Below are 18258 nucleotides of genomic sequence, written 5' to 3'. Positions count from 1 at the left end.
GCGCGTCTGCGTGTGCGCGCGTCTGCGTGTGTGTCTGTGGCTCTGTGTGTGCGTGGCTCTGTGTCCTTCATTTCCCTCTCCAGTCCCTTAGGGGACTCTGCTCCCCCCGGGCCGCTGCCGCCCAGCGCTGCAGGGGCTCGGTGGGGCTCAGTGAATAAATCCCCACACACTCCCACCCCTGGCCAGCCTGGAGCTCTGGGTGCCGTTGGCACCGTGGTCTCTGCCCCCCAACCCTCTGGGGGGGATGCTGCTGGAGGCCCGGCTCCAACAGGCCCCTTCAACGCAGCAAATTATGACTGTGTTGTTCAGTTAACCCTCTGAGGGTATTAAGCGATAGCTGGGTGGTACAGCCATGCTGGGGAAGCGGGGTGCTCCCTGTCCCCACCCCTGGGCTGCTCTCCACAGGGCTGGCCTTATTAATCGTGTCCTGGCCCCCTCCAACCGCAGGCTTTTTGGGGATCGCTGTCCACCGATATCGCTCTCCTGTTTCCAGACTCCGCGGCGCATCCCCTACAGCGAGGCCATTGGGCAGGAATTCAGACCAGCTAAAGTGGGAGACTCCTTTGGGCCCACGTGAGTACCAGATTCCTGCGGTGCAGTGACTGCAGTGGGGCTGGAGCTCGCATCTCAAAGGTATTTGTGTGTGTGAAGCCTCGCGAGCTCTCAGTGGCGAAGAAATGAGATGATAATCCTCTTCCGCGCTGTGTACTTTAGGTAGAAGGTGTCTGCCTAGAAGCCCTTAGGGAGATTTCATGAAGAAACAGACCAAGGTGTCTCATTTCCAAGGAGAGGAGTGTAGAGCTGGGTTCATTGATCCCTTGTGCTGAGAGTTTGTGTTCGTAGACATGGTTATTGTCCTGATGCTTCTGCGTGGGACCTGTACGCTTTTTCAGGGCTGGGAGAAGATTACGCTTTTTTCCCAGCAGTGGTCAGAGACACGATGCTCCTGTCTGTTCCTCTGAGGGCCCAGAAGAGGCTGTGCTGGGCCAGCACCACAGAGTTTGTGTGTTGCCCTCTGAGCTTCCTCACCTGCTGGTACTGCCATGACTCCTTGCAGCCTGGGCACTAGCCTTCCCTGGGGGTTAAGAGCACGATAAGAAGGGTCACAGGTCAGGCCCTGTCCCAGGCATAATTCAGTTCCTAGTACCCCCTGGTTTCACTGTCTCAGGGTGGCTGTGGGTGCTTCAGGAACAGTTTTCCAGTCCCCATCAGCTTGAAAGAGCACATCAGCCTGCTCAGCTTGGCTTTTAACTCACTGTCAAATCGCTAACCCTCAACAACAATGGACAATAGTGGATGCCACGACTTACAAGTTTCACTTGGTGAAAGAGCGACAGGTCAGGTCAGCGGCTCCCAGTGAAGGGAAAGCCCAGTGCATTTAAAAGACCCAGAACAAGGCTGGCACGTGCAGGCACTGTGTGCTGCTTAAACTGAAGGTGTGTCACAGGCAGCCACACAGGGAGCCATCTCCTGACTACGCCGTGTCCGGAGGCACAGGGTAGGTCTGTACAGACAGGTAGCATCGTTACAGTTGAATCCCATCAAACTTGGGTGCTGTCCCTATTCTGCTTTTTCCATGGAGGCTCTGGGGAAGTGTGGTTTCCCTTGGGAGAAGGTCTCCCCGTGGGCTGAGGTTGCTGCCTGCTCTCTTCCAGGTGGGAGACGTGCTGGTTTAAGGTGGAGCTGAGCATCCCCCCGGCATGGGCAGGGCGGGAAGTGCACTTCGTCTGGGAGAGCGATGGCGAGGGCATGGTGTGGCGAGATGCGCAGCCTGTCCAGGTAAGGAGGCGTAGATCAGGGATGTGCCGGCTCTGCCAGGTGCTCTGCTACGTACAGAGTGGTTACCAGCCTTGCCTCTCTGCACTGGGGCAGTAGAAGAACCCTCCCCCCCATCTGTTATTCACTCTTCAGAGGAATGCCTACCTGTCTTGGGGAGTGTAAAATAACACATAGACCAACAGGAAAGAACCAAGAACAATTGGAGATCTAGACAGAGTGGTCACGAAGAAAAACAGGAGGAGGATATGTAGTTGTAGAGTTGTTTAGCCTCAAGTGGTAATCTCTGAAGCAATAGGAGAGTTCTTTTTAAATACAGGAAGAGCTGCCATGCAGGGAAGGGCAGTGTTTGTGCAGAGTCTGATGCGTGGGGTGGGAGAGGACTACTCTTTTGGTTTGCATGCTGTGCTGTCAGATCGCAGAGGGTCTGTGGGCTGTTTCTAAACTTCAGCCCAGAAAGGCAGGTCTGCTGGTGGGGGGGTTGAGTCTGTTTTCTAGAGGTTACCCCTACCAGGAGTTAAAATTCTGGTGTGGAAACCAGTAGCAGCTGAAAATCCCTTGCTTAGGAGTTAGCAAATCTGTCTTGGAGGAAAGGTAGACAAGTATTGGGCCTGAGATGCGAATCTCCACTGCCATCAAGAACAGTGGGACAGACTTGTCACACATAGAATCACAGAATCATTCAGGTTGGAAAAGACCCTTGGGGTCATCGAGTCCAGCCATCAGCCCTACTCTGCGAAGTTCTCCACAGTGTCAACTTCCATCCTGCTTTGGGTGCTGGAATGGCTCGGGTGACCTTTTGCAGCCCTGCCCTGCTCTGTGGTGGTGTCTGCAGTGTTTGTGTTACTGTTGGGGCAGCAGCAGTTTCCCTGCCGGTTGTTCTTGTGGGAAACATTGTCCCACCAGACGTGGGACCAGGCCCTGCCATCCTTGTCTTGTCCTGCCCATCCAGCCCTCTGTCACGGACCTGTGAAGAAGACGTGTGTTAAATGTGCCATCTTCCCCTGCAGGGTTTGACTAAGGAGGGTGAGAAGACCAGCTACATCCTGACGCGCAGCATGAAAGAGCCAGAGCCCCACAGGTGGGTAGTCAGCCTAGGCTGGAGCCCCCCGCCACGGGGGAGCTTGGTGGAGTTTGAAGCCAAGAGGCCGGGCAAGGTGAGATCCTTTTGAGTCCTGGTGCTCTGAGAAGTACCCAGCGTGCAGGGGCTCTGTCTGTGATTCAGGTGAGGCCAGTCCTGACAGAATCAAGCCTTTTCCTGGTTGACTGCTTGTGATCTGCTCCCTGATGGTTTCCTTTTGATCTTCACAGTCTGACGCTGTATGTGGAGCTGGCCTGCAATGGTCTCTTTGGGGCTGGCAAGGGCAGTATGATTGCCCCTCCAGATCCTGACAGGAGGTTCACACTGAGCAAGGCCGAGCTGGTTGTCTTCAACAGAGATGTCTATGAACTGCTGATGGATCTGGAAATACTGCTGGACATGGCCCAGGTCTGGGAGCTCCTTTTCTTCCCTTCTCTCACCCTTTCCATCTCCTTCCACAGCTTCATTTTATCTCCTCCTCCTGCCTTTCCATGACTTGTCTCCTCCCACCGGGAGGCCCTGGAGGAGCAAATGTTTGCTGCTGCTGCTTTAGCACAATCGAGATTGTCTAGAGTAGGAGAAAACTGAACAGAGAGAAGCCACAGGTGTGTTTTTCATCTCCTCTCTGGCAGGATCTGTTAGACCGGATCCCCCCGGAATAGGTGTGTTTGTAACCTGGATTTAGAAAGCACATGAGTAAAGACTTAAGGTTGTGTCTGTGAGGCCGGGACATGGTGTTTACCTGGCAGTGCTGGCAGAGTCAGATGTTGGAAGGAGGTAGCAGGTTGTCCCTGAGGGAGGTGACATCAAGCTGGTACAGAGAACTGCTCTGCCAGAGGATGTGCTGAGCTCAGAGTCAAGCTGTTATCACTCCCAATCCCAGCTCCTCGGGGAGGAAAATCAGAGGAGTTTCCAGGCACTGTACACTGCCAACCAGATGGTCAACGTGTGTGACGTTATGGATCCCTCCACCTTTCCTGCTGCCCGTGACCTGGCTGCAGCCATCTTCAGCCAGAGGAACGGCGAGAGCCAGCACACCATCCATGCTGTGGGTCACTGCCACATTGACTCTGGTGAGAGCAGCACAGCACTTCCTCTCTGCTGACCTGGAGGCTGGGGCGTGCTGCCCAAGAGGAGAGCTGGCTGCCCTGGGGCTCCAGGCACTGGGTACTGTCCCCTGAGGGAAGGGAAAGGGACCTCTGTGCTGCCGTACAGCTGGTCTGTCACCAAGGCAGGGGAACGCGTGACTGGCTGTGCCATTTGGAGCACTGATGGGGCTGGCAATGAGGGATGAATTACAGACCACTGTCTTCCACCTGTTGGACTTCACCCCTCAATTTCCAGTCCCTGGAGGACTGTCAGTCTCAACAGAAAGGCAACTGGAGAAGCGGGAGCTGGAGGTCCCAGGTTATGTTGCTGTCGGGTACTTAGCCAAAAGACAGCATTTTGCACTAGCATTTTCCCTGACTGATCAGTGAAAGGCAGCACAGCCCCATTCCCAAAAGAGCTTCTGCTGAGTAATAACCGTGGCGGGGCCGTGCCTGTCCCCGCAGCCTGGCTGTGGCCGTACGAGGAGACCATCCGTAAGTGTGCTCGGAGCTGGGTCACGGTGGTCCGTCTGATGGAGTGCAATCCAGAACTCACCTTCGCCTGCTCCCAGGTGAGTGAGCTCCCTCTGGGTACCTCTCCTGCTCGTGGCATGTTGCTTCTCCAGCATGACTCAAAGCGAGATGGGGCTGGGGGTGACCAGGAGTGTCCTGTGCAGTTGCAGAGAAGAGGGACATCAGTGTGGTGCCATGGGGTGGGAGCTGAGGCTGGTCTCTGTGCTCTGGCAGGCACAGCAGTTCGAGTGGGTGAGGAGCTGGTACCCCGGGCTCTACGCGCAGGTTCAGGACTTCGTGGCGAAGGGGCAGTTCGTTCCTGTTGGAGGCACCTGGGTGGAGATGGTGAGAACCCTCCCTGCACCATCCCTCTGGGACTGGTCCTGGCACTGGAGGGGGAGAGCAGAGCCTTTGCTGAGCCAGTCTGGTTGGTGATGGTCTCAGGGCCTGGAAAACAGCAGCTGTCTGCAGTGTCTAGCCTAGCAAAACTACCATCCCTCTCCTAAATCATTTCATTCCTTGAGAAATGAGCCTTGCTCTGGACTGGCTGAGCCCTGTTCTGCCTTTTGCCCTCTGCCGAGCTCTGCTCAGATCTTCCCCGTGGTCTGACAGGTCAGGATGACAGCGGGTAGGAAGGGAGTGCTCACAGGACCTCCTGTTGTTCCCTTTCCCCCCAGGATGGGAACCTGCCCAGCGGGGAGTCCATGGTGCGGCAGTTCCTCCAGGGACAGCGGTTCTTCCAGGAGCAGTTTGGACGGATCTGCTCGGAGGTACTTGCTCTTTTCCAGCACATCTTCCTTGCACAGCATCTCCTTCCACCCCTTGCTGCGCGTGAGGGTTTCTCTCTAGTTCTCCAGATACAGTGTTCAGGTGTCTCATGTTGGCCTTTTTGTAGCTAAAGCCATGATGAGCAAATATCTAACTCCCCCGTGTATCGTGGCACTTAGCACAGGCCCGGGCCTTGTTATATTGCTTTGTAGGTCCCTGGCAGGTCTCTAGAATTACTCCTTGTCTAGCACATCTTCTGTCCCCTCTGCAAGACTGAGAGCCTGACTACCAAGAAACCCTCCACAAGCTCAGGCTGTGACTTGTGGCTGGTGTGACTTGCATCTGTCTCTCTCCCTGTGGTGCCGTCACCTCCGCTCCCAGTTCTGGCTGCCGGACACATTTGGATACTCAGCCCAGCTGCCCCAGCTGATGCGTGGCTGTGGGATCAGGCGGTTCCTCACACAGAAACTCAGCTGGAACTTGGTGAATGCCTTCCCGGTGAGCTGAGCTTCCCCTCTTCCCAGGGGATGGACTTGTGGTTGCTGGACTCTGTCTGCAGGGCTGGACCTGTTGGTTCCACAGGCTGAGCCAGTCCTTCAGCTCAGCTGACACAGGCTTTTCTTCCAGAAGCCACCAGTCTATGATGGTAGCAGTGTCCTGTCAGGCTCTGGGGGAGAGGAATGACATGGTTAGAGATCTCAGCTGGGCCCCTGGCCTACAAATTCCTTCTGCTTCCAGATGGGAAGCTGTGACTTGCGTGCAGGTCTAACAGACAGCAAACCCAGCCTCTTCTCTGCTGCCTCCTGCCCTTGCGGCATTCTGCATCCTTGTGCAACTGTCTCATTGACACTGATCTGTCAGGGTATCCTGCAACCCCATGGAGAGAAAGTGAAGGCCCAGTTTGAATCCTCAGGGGGCTCTGAAGTGCCTGTCCCCTGTGCACTTCCCTGGTGACCAAGGTCCTGGGCTTTGTGTGTTTGACAGGGCTTGTGAGGAAGCTTGGGCTTTTGCTGCACAAGTTTTGTGCTGATGTGGTTGAAGTGTGCCCTCCTTACACACATTTGTGTGGCAGATGAGTTTGGGAGCCTTGAAACACTGAGCTAAGGGTGAATTTTATCTCCTTCTGGTACCAGCATGACCTGAGATTTCCTTTTGGGAACTCTGGAAACAGTGGGGCTGTGTTTTAGCATTTTGGCACTGTGTGGTACAGGGGGGCTGTACAAGACACGACGCTTTCCTTTGGCTCCCTTCCAGCATCACACCTTCTTCTGGGAAGGCATTGATGGTTCCCGAGTGCTGACCCATTTCCCCCCCGGTGACTCCTATGGGATGCACGGGCGAGTGGAGGAGGTGAGTGAGGTTGCCAGTCCCACACATGAAGTGCAGTGCCAGCCCCTTGGGGCCAGACCTGAGGCACCTAGGAGAGTGCCCTGCCTGGGAAGGGAGCGTGATAGCAGGCAGCGTTGCTGGACAAAGGTTGTTTGGGTGCCTGGCAGTTGATTGCCTGCCTCTGAGATGTGTCCGTGCCTGCTTTTGGCAGTTTGGGCTGGGGATGAGGAGCAGGACTGGGCTTTGCACCCTAAAGGCTGACCTGGATTTTTTTTGTGGAGCTGTGGGAGCTGGGGCTGGATGCCAGGGGATTGCAGCTGTCTAAAAATCCCTCTAGATGCTGAAAACAGTGAAGAACAACAAGGACAAAGGACGTGTGAACCACAGCGCTTTCCTCTTTGGCTTTGGAGATGGAGGAGGGGGCCCCACACAGAAAATGCTGGACAGGATGAAGAGAATGACTGACACGGATGGGCTGCCAAGGTGGGGAGAGCTCCTTTTCTCTCTCCTTGCAGGACCACTTGTTTTGAGCCAGGCCTAGCTCTCAGCAGTGCCAAGTGAGGTCCTCAGGGTTTAGTACCGGGGCCAGTGCTGTTTAACACCTTTGTTGGTGACATGGACAGTGGGGTCGAGTGCACCCTCAGCAAGTTCAATGACAGCACCGAGCTGTGTGGTGGGGTGACAAGCTGGAGGGAAGGGATCCATCCAGAGGGACCTGGACAGGCTGGAGAGGTGGGACGTGCAAACCTCATGGAGTTCAGCAAGGCTAAGGGTAAGGTCCTGCCCATGGATCGGGGCAATCCCAAACACAATCCAGGCTGGGCCATGAGTGGATTGAGAGCAGCCCCAGGGAGAAGGACCTGGGGGTATCACTGGATGGAAAACTGACTGTGAGCCAGAAAGCCAACGGTACCCTGGGCTGCACCCAGAGCGGTGTGGGCAGCAGGTACAGGGAGGGGATTCTCTCCCCCCTATCTGATTTTATGACACACACCCACCCATGCTGCAGTGCTCTGTGCAGCTCTGGGGGCACCAAATAAGAACATGGACCTGCCTGTGGGTCCAGAGGAGGCCATGAAGATGGTCAGGGGCTGGAGCACCTCCCTTATGGGGACAGGCTGAGAGAGTTGGGGTGTTCAGCTGGAAAAGAAAAGGCTCCAGGGAGACCTTAGAGCGGCCTTCCAGTACTTAAAGGGGGCTACAGGAAAGGTGGGGAGGGACTCTATCTGGGACTGTAGGGGTAATGGTTTTAAACTGAAAGAGATTTAGATTAGATAGAAGGAAGAAATTCTTCCGTGTGAGGGTGGTGAGACAGTGGCACAGGTTGCCCAGAGGAGCTGTGGCTGCCCCCTCCCTGGCAGTGTTCAAGGCCAGGTTGGATGGGGCTTTGGGCAACCAGGGCTAGTGGAAGGTGTCCCTGCCCAGGGCAGGGGGGTGGAACTGGATGATTTTCAAGGTCCCTTCCAACCCAAACCAGTCTGTGACTCTCTGAAAAGGTGTGCAGAGGAGGGCAGGGAGCAAGCAGGGCAAGCAGAGGGCCGGGAAGGATTGTTAGGGAGACAGAGTCTCCCAGTCATCAAGAGCTGCAATAACAGGTCCGTTGGACAGCCCTGGACTGCTTGCGAGCCCTCAGCTGAGCCGTGGGGTGAGTGGCCAGCACAGCAGTGGTGCTGGGCAGTCAGTCCCTGCCTGGGGACTGTCCAGGTCTCTGTGGTAGGCAGCAAGAGCAACCTGGAGTGGCAGAGGGGTAGGAGGAGGTTGAGGGTAAGAGTGCACGGTTGAGTTGGGGTTTCTGAAGCCTTGGTTCTGGGGCTGTCACCTGCCTGGCTGGGATGCCCATGACACTGGTTTCTCCCCTGTTTGTGTGTCTCTCCTGCAGGGTTCAGATCTCCACTCCCGACCGACTCTTTTCTGCCCTGGAGAAGGAGTCATCACAGCTGTGCACCTGGGTGGGAGAGCTCTTCCTCGAGCTGCACAACGGCACATACACCACCCAGGCCCAGGTGACTGCGCACGGGCTGGGGCCGTAGTCCCCCTTCCCCACAGCAAAGGTGGCCATTCTCAGTTCTCTTCGCTACTGCCCAGGCGGCTCCAGGCTTCAGGCAGGGCCCTTTAGGTCCCAACAGTGGGAGCCACCTTGTAGCCAGGACTCCAAATGGCAGATTTATTGTCAGACTTTCTTCAGGGGGTGAGAAGGAAGCCTGAGACAGCAGGGCCCTCTTAGTCAACGGCTGTCATGTCCTTCACTTTAGCAGATAGTTGCAGAGCTTGGGTGAAGAATCAGAAAAATGGGAGGAAGGTGAGAACAGAGACAGGGGAAGCTCTGCCCTGTGCTGGGAGATTCAGTTTGAAATGTGGCCAATAATAACTCACTGGTAATGGCAAAATTGTGACACCTACAAATAACAAGCTTCCTGCACTGGAGCTGAGCTTTTTGCTCTTCATGTGAAAGATCCACTCTTAGCTACCAGTTTCCTAAGCATCTTCGTTCTCTCCCTGTTCTGACACCAGATAAAGAAAGGGAATCGGGAGTGCGAGCGAATACTCCATGATGTCGAAGTACTCAGCACCTTGGCTGTGGCACGGGGTGGCGCGTTCCAGTATCCTGCTAGCCAGCTGCAGCGGCTCTGGAGGTGAGGTGCAGCAGCACTGATGGTACCACGGAGGCTGTGGTGAGGTTGGGGACTCCAGCATGAGAGCTGGCTGCTCTTGGGTTACCACTGCCCATCCCCTACAGCTCTCTGTCCCTGCCTGACTCTGGGTAGAAATCCTTGCTATAAGTGCACCAAAATTAGCCTGGACCAGTTGGACTGTGCTGATGTGGGCAGTTACTGGGCAGCTCGGTGGGCTGATGGTGGGAGATGGTCACTGATCTCTCAGCCCCATTCAGCTGGAGCCAGAAGGGTGACTGCCCACAGCCTGTCTGCATCTGAACTGCCTGGAGTGAGCGGGAGAGCAATGCATGGTTAGGGTGTAGAGACCTTTGCAGATACAGTGCTGCAGGGGTGTGTGTGCACAACCCCTTCCATAAACTGATCAGGCCTCCACCTGGAAAGTGTTTCAGTGCTTTGCCTGATTCTCCCGCTAGAAGACAGCTCCAAAGCCTCACTGCTCTGCTGGCTGGAAGCTTCTTTTCTCACCTAAGCTTGTTTCTCGCCAGTTTTGCCTTGTCTGAACTTGTGCAACAATTTATCTAGTAGCCCTGAGGAATAAAAAAACCCCAGCTCTTACTCCCCATGGTTATGGTTTACTAAGATGACAGTTGACAAGTCCTAACATAAAGGGATTTAAAGGACGCTATGGAAAAGAAAAAAAGCCTTTTCTCTCAGTGTTTGCTAACAGGAGGTTAAGGAACGGTTACTAAGTTTGTCCATCTTGCAAACAGGGCTCAGTAAGCCAGCACAAGTCCAGTGCTCTCACCTGGTTTCTGTTCTCTGTTTTAGGTTGTTGCTGCTCAACCAATTCCATGATGTTTTGCCAGGCAGCTGTATTCAGCTGGTGGTTGAGGACGCCCTGCAATACTACGCAGGTGAGCAGGGCATTTGGCTGGGAGGACACTCACCCTTTGGAGGACTCTGGGACCTGCTCGGTGGGGCTGCAGAGGTTTCAGTCCTGGACTGCCAGGCACTGTGGGTCAAACCTGTGCAGGCATGTGTCTGTAAGTGCTCACTCAAGAGGGAATTAGCAGGGGAGCCAAGGGATTAAAAACCATCCTGATTTACTGACTTCTCTGCTTGGAGCTGGCATGCCGACATAGACCCTAGCAAAGGTTTGCTCCTGCCGGCCCACAGGCACTGCAGTTTTTCAGTTGAGCTGGCATAGCTCATTGTAATCTTGTAATAACAAAGTTAACAATAATGATAAACTTTAATTACTTACTAATAGATAATATTAATGATAATGAGTAATTGTAGCTTGGAAGTAGCTGAAGTGTGTACATCGCATGGGAGTGCCAGAAACTCTCAGATGTGAGAAACAGCCTGGCTGGATCCAGCTCAGGCCTTTCTGTTGCTCAGAGATCCGCAGGGCTGGCGCTCGGCTGCAGGAGGAAGCTGTGCAGTCCTTATGCAGGGAACTGCTGCAGCCCAAGGCAGGGAACACCGAGAGCACCCTGGTGTTGAACACTTTGCCTTGGGAACGGACCGAGGTGATCTCCAGGACCGGGCCAGCCGGAACAGAGACTTTAGGTATGTCTAACTTGGGGGTAGCTCACATACCAGAATTTCTTACAGGGGCAGAGACAACTAACAAAGAAATACTCTGCCTCTCTCTGCCCTGGGGAGGGTTTACTGATGTCAGATTTCTCCTTTGGACTTTATCCTACTTCAAGTTGTCCCTGAATTGTGGCTGAGGAAGAGGAGGGTTTGAAAGAGGTAGTAGGTCTGATGTGAGAGCAGCACAGTGTGACTCGGGGTTAGGTCTGGGACAGACATTGGAACAGAACCTCTTTGCTTTCCAGCTCTGGTGACAGTCCCCAGCATGGGCTATGCTGTGAGGGAGCCATTGCTGCCCCCTCAGCCTGTGGCAGTGAGGAGGCAGGTAAGCACAACAGCAGTTGTCCTCAGATCTGTGTACCCTACATCAAAGGTTGATTGGGGAAAAACTACGGAATCCAGCACACAGCAAGGCTGCACACTAGCTTTGCAACTGGGGCACTCCAATCCTGCAGGTGTGGGTCTGTGAAATCTGCTTCTGTCCTTTCCCCAAGGAGGACGGCTCCATTGCCATGGAGAATGGGGTGATTGCAGTCTGCCTGGACGTGATGGGACGCCTGACCTCGCTTCGGCTGGTGGACTCCGAGAGGTATGGCTGTCACCCAGTCACTGGAACTGGGCTCCTCAAACTTCTCACTGTACGTACACCCTTCTCCACTGCTGGTTCTTCTTATGCTGCTCTTTCTCTGTTCCACTGTGTTCCAGAGAGTCAGTTCCAGGTGGCTGCTGTGCCAACCAGTTTGCGCTCTTTGATGATGTTCCCCTGTACTGGGATGCCTGGGATGTGATGGATTATCACCTGGAAACCAGGTAGAGGAGCAGTGCATGCAGCACTTGGTTTTTGACAGTGCTCTGAGGTTCATGCCTCCCTGCCAGTCCCAGCTGTAACAAAAGCTGCAACAGAGCGTTTGTTTTGGAGAAATGAGTGCTTGCTGTGTGGGAGGCTGGGTTGGGATTTGGGAACCTGGATATACCAGGCTGAGACCAGCTCTGCCTTGATCCCTTTCTCTAGGAAGCCAGTGACAACGCTGCTGAAGCCTCTGGAGATCACCCTAGCTGGGGGCCTGCGGGGAAGCGCAAGCTTCTCTCTGCAGATCGGGGAAAGCAGCACCTTAACCCAGGAGATCATCCTGGATGCCACGTGCCCGTACCTCCGCTTCCTCACCCAGGTTTGGCCAGCGGCTGCCACGCGATGTGAACATCTGTGCTGTGCAGGCAGGGCCCTGGGGAGCTGAACCCTGTGTCTGAATTATGTTCCCCTTCCTGTTTCCTTCCCTGGAACTTAGTCCTCTGACTTAGGGGAAGGCAGCGTGAGGGTGGGGGTCCTGAGGGACAAGGGTGGTAGAGAAACCCACCCTGTTCATCTGTGTTCAGACTCCAGTGCAGTTTTATTGTACCTGCTCTGGCCTGGGCGTGAGCTGGCTGCTGCGCACCGGGGAAGGATAAGTGCAGCCCCCCCATGGTGATGTCCTTCTGCATTTAGGTTGAGTGGAAGGAGGCTCACAAGTTCCTGAAGGTGGAGTTCCCTGTGCAGGTCCGGAGCACCAACGCCACCTACGAGATCCAGTTTGGACACCTGCAGCGGCCAACGCACTGGAACACGTCCTGGGACTGGGCTCGATTCGAGGTGAGAGGAGAGGCAGCCTGGTCCCGGGGCCCAGCTGCTCCTCCCGTGCAGGGGCTGCTTTTGTTCCCAGGCAGTAGCTCTGCGTGGTGAAGACATCCCTTGGTACCTCCTGCAGGTGTGGGCTCACAAGTGGCTGGATCTCTCCGAGCACGGCTTTGGGGTGGCACTGCTGAACGACTGCAAATATGGGGCATCAGCCCATGGGAACATCCTCAGCCTCTCACTGTGAGTTAGGGCTGGGGTGAGCATGGAGCTGCAGCAGTCACTTCGCCTTCTGAGGTGTCTCTTGGAAGTCAAGGCAACGCCTGGTCCTAAATGATCCTAGCTAATAAGGCAATAATCTGGTATTAGTCTCAGTGGATAGCTGTTGTCTGAGAATTTTTGGCTGACTTAATTACAATTGACTAAAATAATCTAATTCCTATGAGTTATGCTCATAGATAATTCAGGAGAGATTAGATCCACATTTGCACTAAGTAATTTTTCTGTTGCTGCCCAAAACATACCCCAGGAGGGTAGGAGAGAGAAGGAACAGCTATGTTACAGAAGCATAGAAAGCTAAGAGAAACTCAACCTATTTCAGTTTGACTCCATCAGCCACAAGTTTCACAGGAAAACACCCCTCAGATTTTTTTTTTAGCTTCTGGGGCTGTCCAGGGTCTGTTTGCTGTTGCCAGAAATCAGCAGCGTTGGCTTCCACCTCAGGTCCCAGCCTCAAGGTAGCAGGGGGTGGCAGTTGTCCTGACACAGTGCTCCTCTGGCCCTGCAATGGGTGGCAGAGGGTGCTGCCAGTCTCACCTACCTCGTGTTGCCTTAGGCTGAGAGCACCCAAGTCCCCCGATGCCATGGCAGACATCACGCACCACCAGTTTACCTACGCCGTGATGCCTCACCTGGGTGAGTGGGGGACAGAGGTGGGCCCTGTGGGGACACAGAGGGCAGAGGATGCTCCAGTGAGCCTTGGGGTGAGCACGTCTCCGGCTGTGTGTGGGTAGAGACTGGCTAGAGGTTTTTGTGTTGCAGGTTCCTTCCAGGACGCCGGTGTGATCCAGTGTGCCTATAACTTGAACTTCCCCCTCCACGTGGTCCCGGCCAGCTCTGCACGGTGCCCGCCCTGGAGCGCCTTCTCCGTCAGCTCCCCTGCAGTTGTGCTGGAGACTGTCAAGCAGGCAAGTCCCCGGGGCAGAAGCGGGGAGGGTAGGCCCAGCTCAGCACAACAGCCATCCCTCTGGTGTGCATGTCCTGCTGGGTGAGGACAGGGGATCATGGTCGTATCTGCATCCCCACAGAGGTGCTGTGTGGTCGTCAGCACTGCACCGCGGTGGGGTGGGAACTTGTGTGCACCCCGGCAGAGCCGCTTGGCTGTGCTCGCTTGGGTCAGGCCGTACCCCAAGCTGTAGGATAGGATGTGCCTGTCTCCTCTGTCTGAGATCCCATTCCCCACAGGCCGAGGACAGACCCGAAGCCGTGGTGGTTCGGCTGTACGAGGCGCACGGCAGCACGCTTGTCGCCTGGCTCCAGACCTCCCTCCCCGTTCAGGAGGCGGTGCTGTAAGTCTGCGCTGGAGGGCTGCAGGTGCCTATGGGGCCAGAGATCGGCCGCTTCGGCCTCACCTGCTGCTTTCTTCCCCAGCTGCGACCTCCTGGAGCGGCCGGCTGCCCAGGGCCGCCTGCCGCTGGAGCAGCGGGGCCTGAGGCTTTCCTTCACACCCTTCCGTGTGCTCTCCATCCTCTTGGTCTTGAGGCAGTGACACTGTCCGCTGCCCTTCCTGATGCCGCAGCAACCTGGACCAACATTGACCTCCAGTCGCAGTCTGAGGCTTCCCCCGTCCCCAGAGCTGTGCAAGGACGTGGCGGTGCCAGGGAAGGGCAGTCTCCCTCTTTTCTCCCCACCCAGCCATCAGAGCAGCACTAGAGAAAACCACGTTCTTCAGGAAAGGAGCAGAGTTTCCCCCTGCCTGGCCAGGGCAGGAGGGCCCGGTGAGTTCCCAGCTAGCTGAAGCATGGGGCAGGTTGAGGGACAGGCTGGCTGGCCCTGCACGAGCTCTGCTCCAGCACAGGGGGATTTGGGGAGCAGCAGCTTTCCTCCGTGGCTCCTGTGTCTCATCCAGACCCTAGCAACGAGTGTACACACACTACAGTCACTCCCCTCTCCCCTCGCTTGCCTCTTGCACTGCCCTGGAAGAAGGGGAACACAAGTAAAGGAGAATTATGGAAAACAAGCTCCAACCTGTTTTCTTATGGCCAGATAAGATTACTGATCTGCTTCCCCCCAGGGGCTTTGGTGCAGCTGCTGCTCCCACAGCAGGATCTCACTTGTGGTACTGGAGAGGCAGAACTTACCTTTATTTGGGGGAGGTGAGGGAGGGGAAACCTGCTCCAGCCCATCTGAGGAAGAGGCTGGGCACAGAGGGGTTATCCTTAACACAAAAATGTGTGCATGGTGATTTCTACACAAAATACTTTATTAGTCAGCTAAAAACAGTGATCCAGGCAGCAGTGATCCAGAAAGGGAAGAGGGGAAGGAAGAGGGAATCTACTTTTAGGCAAAGGAAAGGTCAGAGTCCAGCACAACATGTGGTCCATGGCCTTTATGCCCCTCAAATGCCTGGGGACAGCAGGACACTGGATAAATCAGCCCCATCACCCAGCTTCTGCCTGCACGGACAGGATGCAGCGGTAGCAAGCGGGCATGAGCACGGGTAGAGAGAAGCCCCCCCCCTGTTGCCAGCACCAACCCAGACCGGGGGGCTCCCAGCCCTGCGGCTGGTTAAAGGCCGATGGGGAGGGCAGCGGGCAGCACTCACACGGCAGGGGCTGCGCCTGGCAGATGGAAAGAAGTCAGAGGGTGGGGGGGTGCCTGGTTCATCCCTGTTGAAGCCCTGCTGGCTCTTCTGCCTTTTGGCACCCCCTCAGTCCCCTTGCACAAGGGAGCCCCCGCCTAGGCCTCTGATAGCCACAGGGACTGCCAGCCTCACCTCTGCCCCTGCGCGCAGATGTCCGGCAGCTTCGTCGGGCTTTGAGTGGTGCCTCCGTCTCAGACAAGGCTGGAGCAGTGGTCGCTTTCCTCCCCCGGCGAGCACGTCCCTTCCTCGGTCTGTCAGCCTTATCTTCATCCTCCTCCTCGGGCTTCAGGGGTTTTGCTGCAGCCCTGGGGCGCCGTTTTGAGGTGCGCGTGCTGACCTGTGTGGACATCAGTCGGAGCTTAGCAGCAGAAGTGTGCTTGGACCAGCAGATGCTGAGTAACTCCAGTCAGGAGCATCACTGTGACTTTGGGAGCAGGCTGAGCAAGGCATGGGGACAGGACACAGCCTCCAGACCCCGCAGGAACCACAGCCACAGAGCTTCTTACCTTGGGGGTCAGAGCCTCGGGATCTTTCTTCAGCTGGGTACGCTTCTTGCGGGGCGTCTGCCCTGTGAGAAGACATGCCTGGGTTACACAGAGTGAGGAGACTGCACCTCAATTACTGGTTCAGTTTTGGGCCCCTCACTCAAAAAGGCCATTGAATGACTCGAGTGTGTCCAGAGAAAGGCAACGGAGCTGGTGCAGGGTCTGGAGCACAGGTCTGATGGGGAGCAGCTGAGGGAACTGGGGGGGTTTAGTCTGGAGAAGAGGAGGCTGAGGGGAGACCTCCTGGCCCTCTACAGCTCCCTGACAGGAGGGTGCAGAGAGGGGGGATGAGTCTCTTGAGCCAAGGAACCAACGCCAGGCCCAGAGGGAATGGCCTCAAGCTGTGCCAGGGCAGGGTCAGACTGGCTCTTAGGAAGCATTTTTTTTCAGAAGGGGCTGTTGGGCGTTGGGATGGGCTGCCCAGGACAGGGGGGGAGTCCCCATCCCTGGAGGGGTTGAAGAGTCGGGCTGACCCAGCGCTGAGGGAGCTGGTGGAGTTGGGAACAGTCAGGGTGAGGTTCATGGTTGGACTGGAGGAGCTTCAAGGGCTTTTCCAACTGAGAAAATTCTGTGATTGTGAGACAGGGCAGAGTGCCCACGCCTCAAGGGAGAGACAGGCTGCAGCACAGTGACCTTTGAGGGACACTGTCCCAGACGATAGGTGAGCTGAGCACTGAGGAATTGGCACTAGGGGGGAGGAATGGCTTGAGGGGGCTCCTCCCCACCAGATTCCCTCTCTTGCCAAAACATTGCTGGATTCAGGCTCACAGCCCCGGGGGGAGCACAGCATCTGCTCCCAGCCTGGCAGGCAAAGGAGGAGGTGTGGGTGCTGGCCTGGCAAAGCACCCTGCGAGGCACAACGCCTCTGCCCAGGCAGGCTGTGTTGGTAGGAAGCCTTGGGCACAGCGGGCTCCGTCCCCCAGCACCACTGGCTGTCACAGGCCCCTCAGCACCCAGGGACTGGGGCTTTGCTCCTGCCTTTGCAAGCACAAGGCTTCCCAGGCTCCCGCCCTCCCAGAGCAAGAACGGGTTGCATGGGGAGGAGCAGATACTCACCTTTGGGAGCCATGGGGCCGGGGTCCCCCTGCAAGGAAGGTGAAGAGCGTTGACTTGGGGCATAGTCATTCTGCAGGTAGCACCAGCAGAATCTGTGTCCCTTCTCCACCCCACAGCTGACAGTGACAGAAATCTGGGGGAGTCAAGCTTGCTCTGCCTGCCCTGTGCCTCAGACTCTCCTGTCAGCCCCCACCATGATGCCTCACCCAGATACGGGGCACAGGAGGGACAAACAGGGCTGCCAGACTATCTGAGCCTCCCATTCCTGCAATCAGCCCCTCTGCTCCAGACTGCCTGCCATCCCCTGGCCAGCTGGCCACTGCACGGAGGGTCCCCATCACCTCCACATCCAGCAGTCACAGCAGTCTGTCAGAGGGAAACCCCCAGCGACACAGCAGGAAACAGAAAAGGGGTTTGTGTCACCTTGAAGGAGCAGCTGGTGGCCACCCAGCCCCAGAAAGGGACCCTAGGCTCCTACCTGGAACCACACGGTCCTGCCACTGCGGTCGCGCAGGGTGCTCATACCAGGCACCAGGTAACACTGCAGCCAGTTCTTGAAAGCAGCGTAGTTATCTGCATGATCTGGCTCAAAGAGCTTTTTCTCTGGGAAGGGATAGAGGGAAAGGACAGAAGTAGAGAGGAAGCAGTGACCATAGTGTCAGGGTGCCCTCCCAAGCCTCCTGCTGCTGGGAACGCACAACCTCCCTGTCCCTGTCCTGTCACCTCACCCACCGCGATGACCTCCGTGGGCACGGTGTGGCACAGCTCCAGGAGATCTGGGTTCTCCCGCATCAGCTTCAGCTTCTTGCTCAGCGTCAGGGCTGAATTCTGCAGGGGCGGAGAGGGGGCGCAAAGTCACCTGCCAGCCACCCCAGCCTCACTGTGGTCCCTCCTCCTGACAGAAAAGCCTGAACCAGAGTTAACTTCTGAGTGAACCTCCCAACCAACATCATATCAGCATGAAATATGACCGTGCTAATATCCTCTGAAAGCTACAGATAAAGAAGATATTTTTGGACCCTAAGCCAGCTGTTTTGTAGAAGACAGGCATTCCTGGGACTCACCAGGATTCTGGCCAGCTCCGGGATGCACCCGAGGGCAATGCAGCCAATCTACCAGATGGTTCCGTGCACCTTTTTTAATGTGATTTATTTGTTAAACTGTATAAAAGCAGGACCCTCTCACAGTGAAGATGGAGACCTCACCTATGAGTGGACACACTGTGTAGGACTTCCCAAGTGCCAGGAGAGGTTCTCTGACCCTTCGCTGTGATGGGGCTCCCCAGCCGAAGCACAGCTCCAGATGATGGTAAAGTATGAGGGCAGTTGGAGATGTGTCTTAATCACTGTAGCTAACTTTTTGTAGTAATGATCAGGTTATCCTGCTTATTCTTTCTGCCACTTTAAAGTAAAATAA

At 55.8% G+C, this 18258-nt stretch overlaps 1 protein-coding gene across 1 annotated transcript; it reads left to right on the top strand.

Annotated features, from left to right (window-relative positions):
* Positions 1-352: 352 nt before the first annotated feature.
* Positions 353-14674, top strand: MAN2C1 (mannosidase alpha class 2C member 1). The gene is made up of 25 exons (XM_026856011.1): positions 353-573; positions 1656-1779; positions 2787-2857; positions 3088-3265; positions 3741-3930; positions 4411-4517; positions 4693-4803; positions 5136-5228; positions 5608-5724; positions 6481-6576; positions 6893-7038; positions 8435-8558; positions 9067-9188; positions 9999-10084; positions 10572-10742; positions 11015-11094; positions 11264-11358; positions 11475-11579; positions 11782-11938; positions 12253-12396; positions 12512-12621; positions 13214-13293; positions 13420-13565; positions 13843-13946; positions 14029-14674. The coding sequence occupies exons 1-25, from the start codon at positions 353-355 to the stop codon at positions 14144-14146; spliced, it is 3096 nt and encodes a 1031-aa protein (XP_026711812.1). The 3' UTR covers positions 14147-14674.
* Positions 14675-18258: the final 3584 nt, after the last annotated feature.

Source organism: Athene cunicularia (genome assembly GCF_003259725.1).
Source record: "Athene cunicularia isolate RWA chromosome 10 unlocalized genomic scaffold, athCun1 chr10_part1, whole genome shotgun sequence".
In the NCBI taxonomy this organism is placed as follows: domain Eukaryota; kingdom Metazoa; phylum Chordata; class Aves; order Strigiformes; family Strigidae; genus Athene; species Athene cunicularia.
Note: the sequence above shows the minus strand (reverse complement) of the source record. Positions and strands in the feature narration are given on the sequence as shown.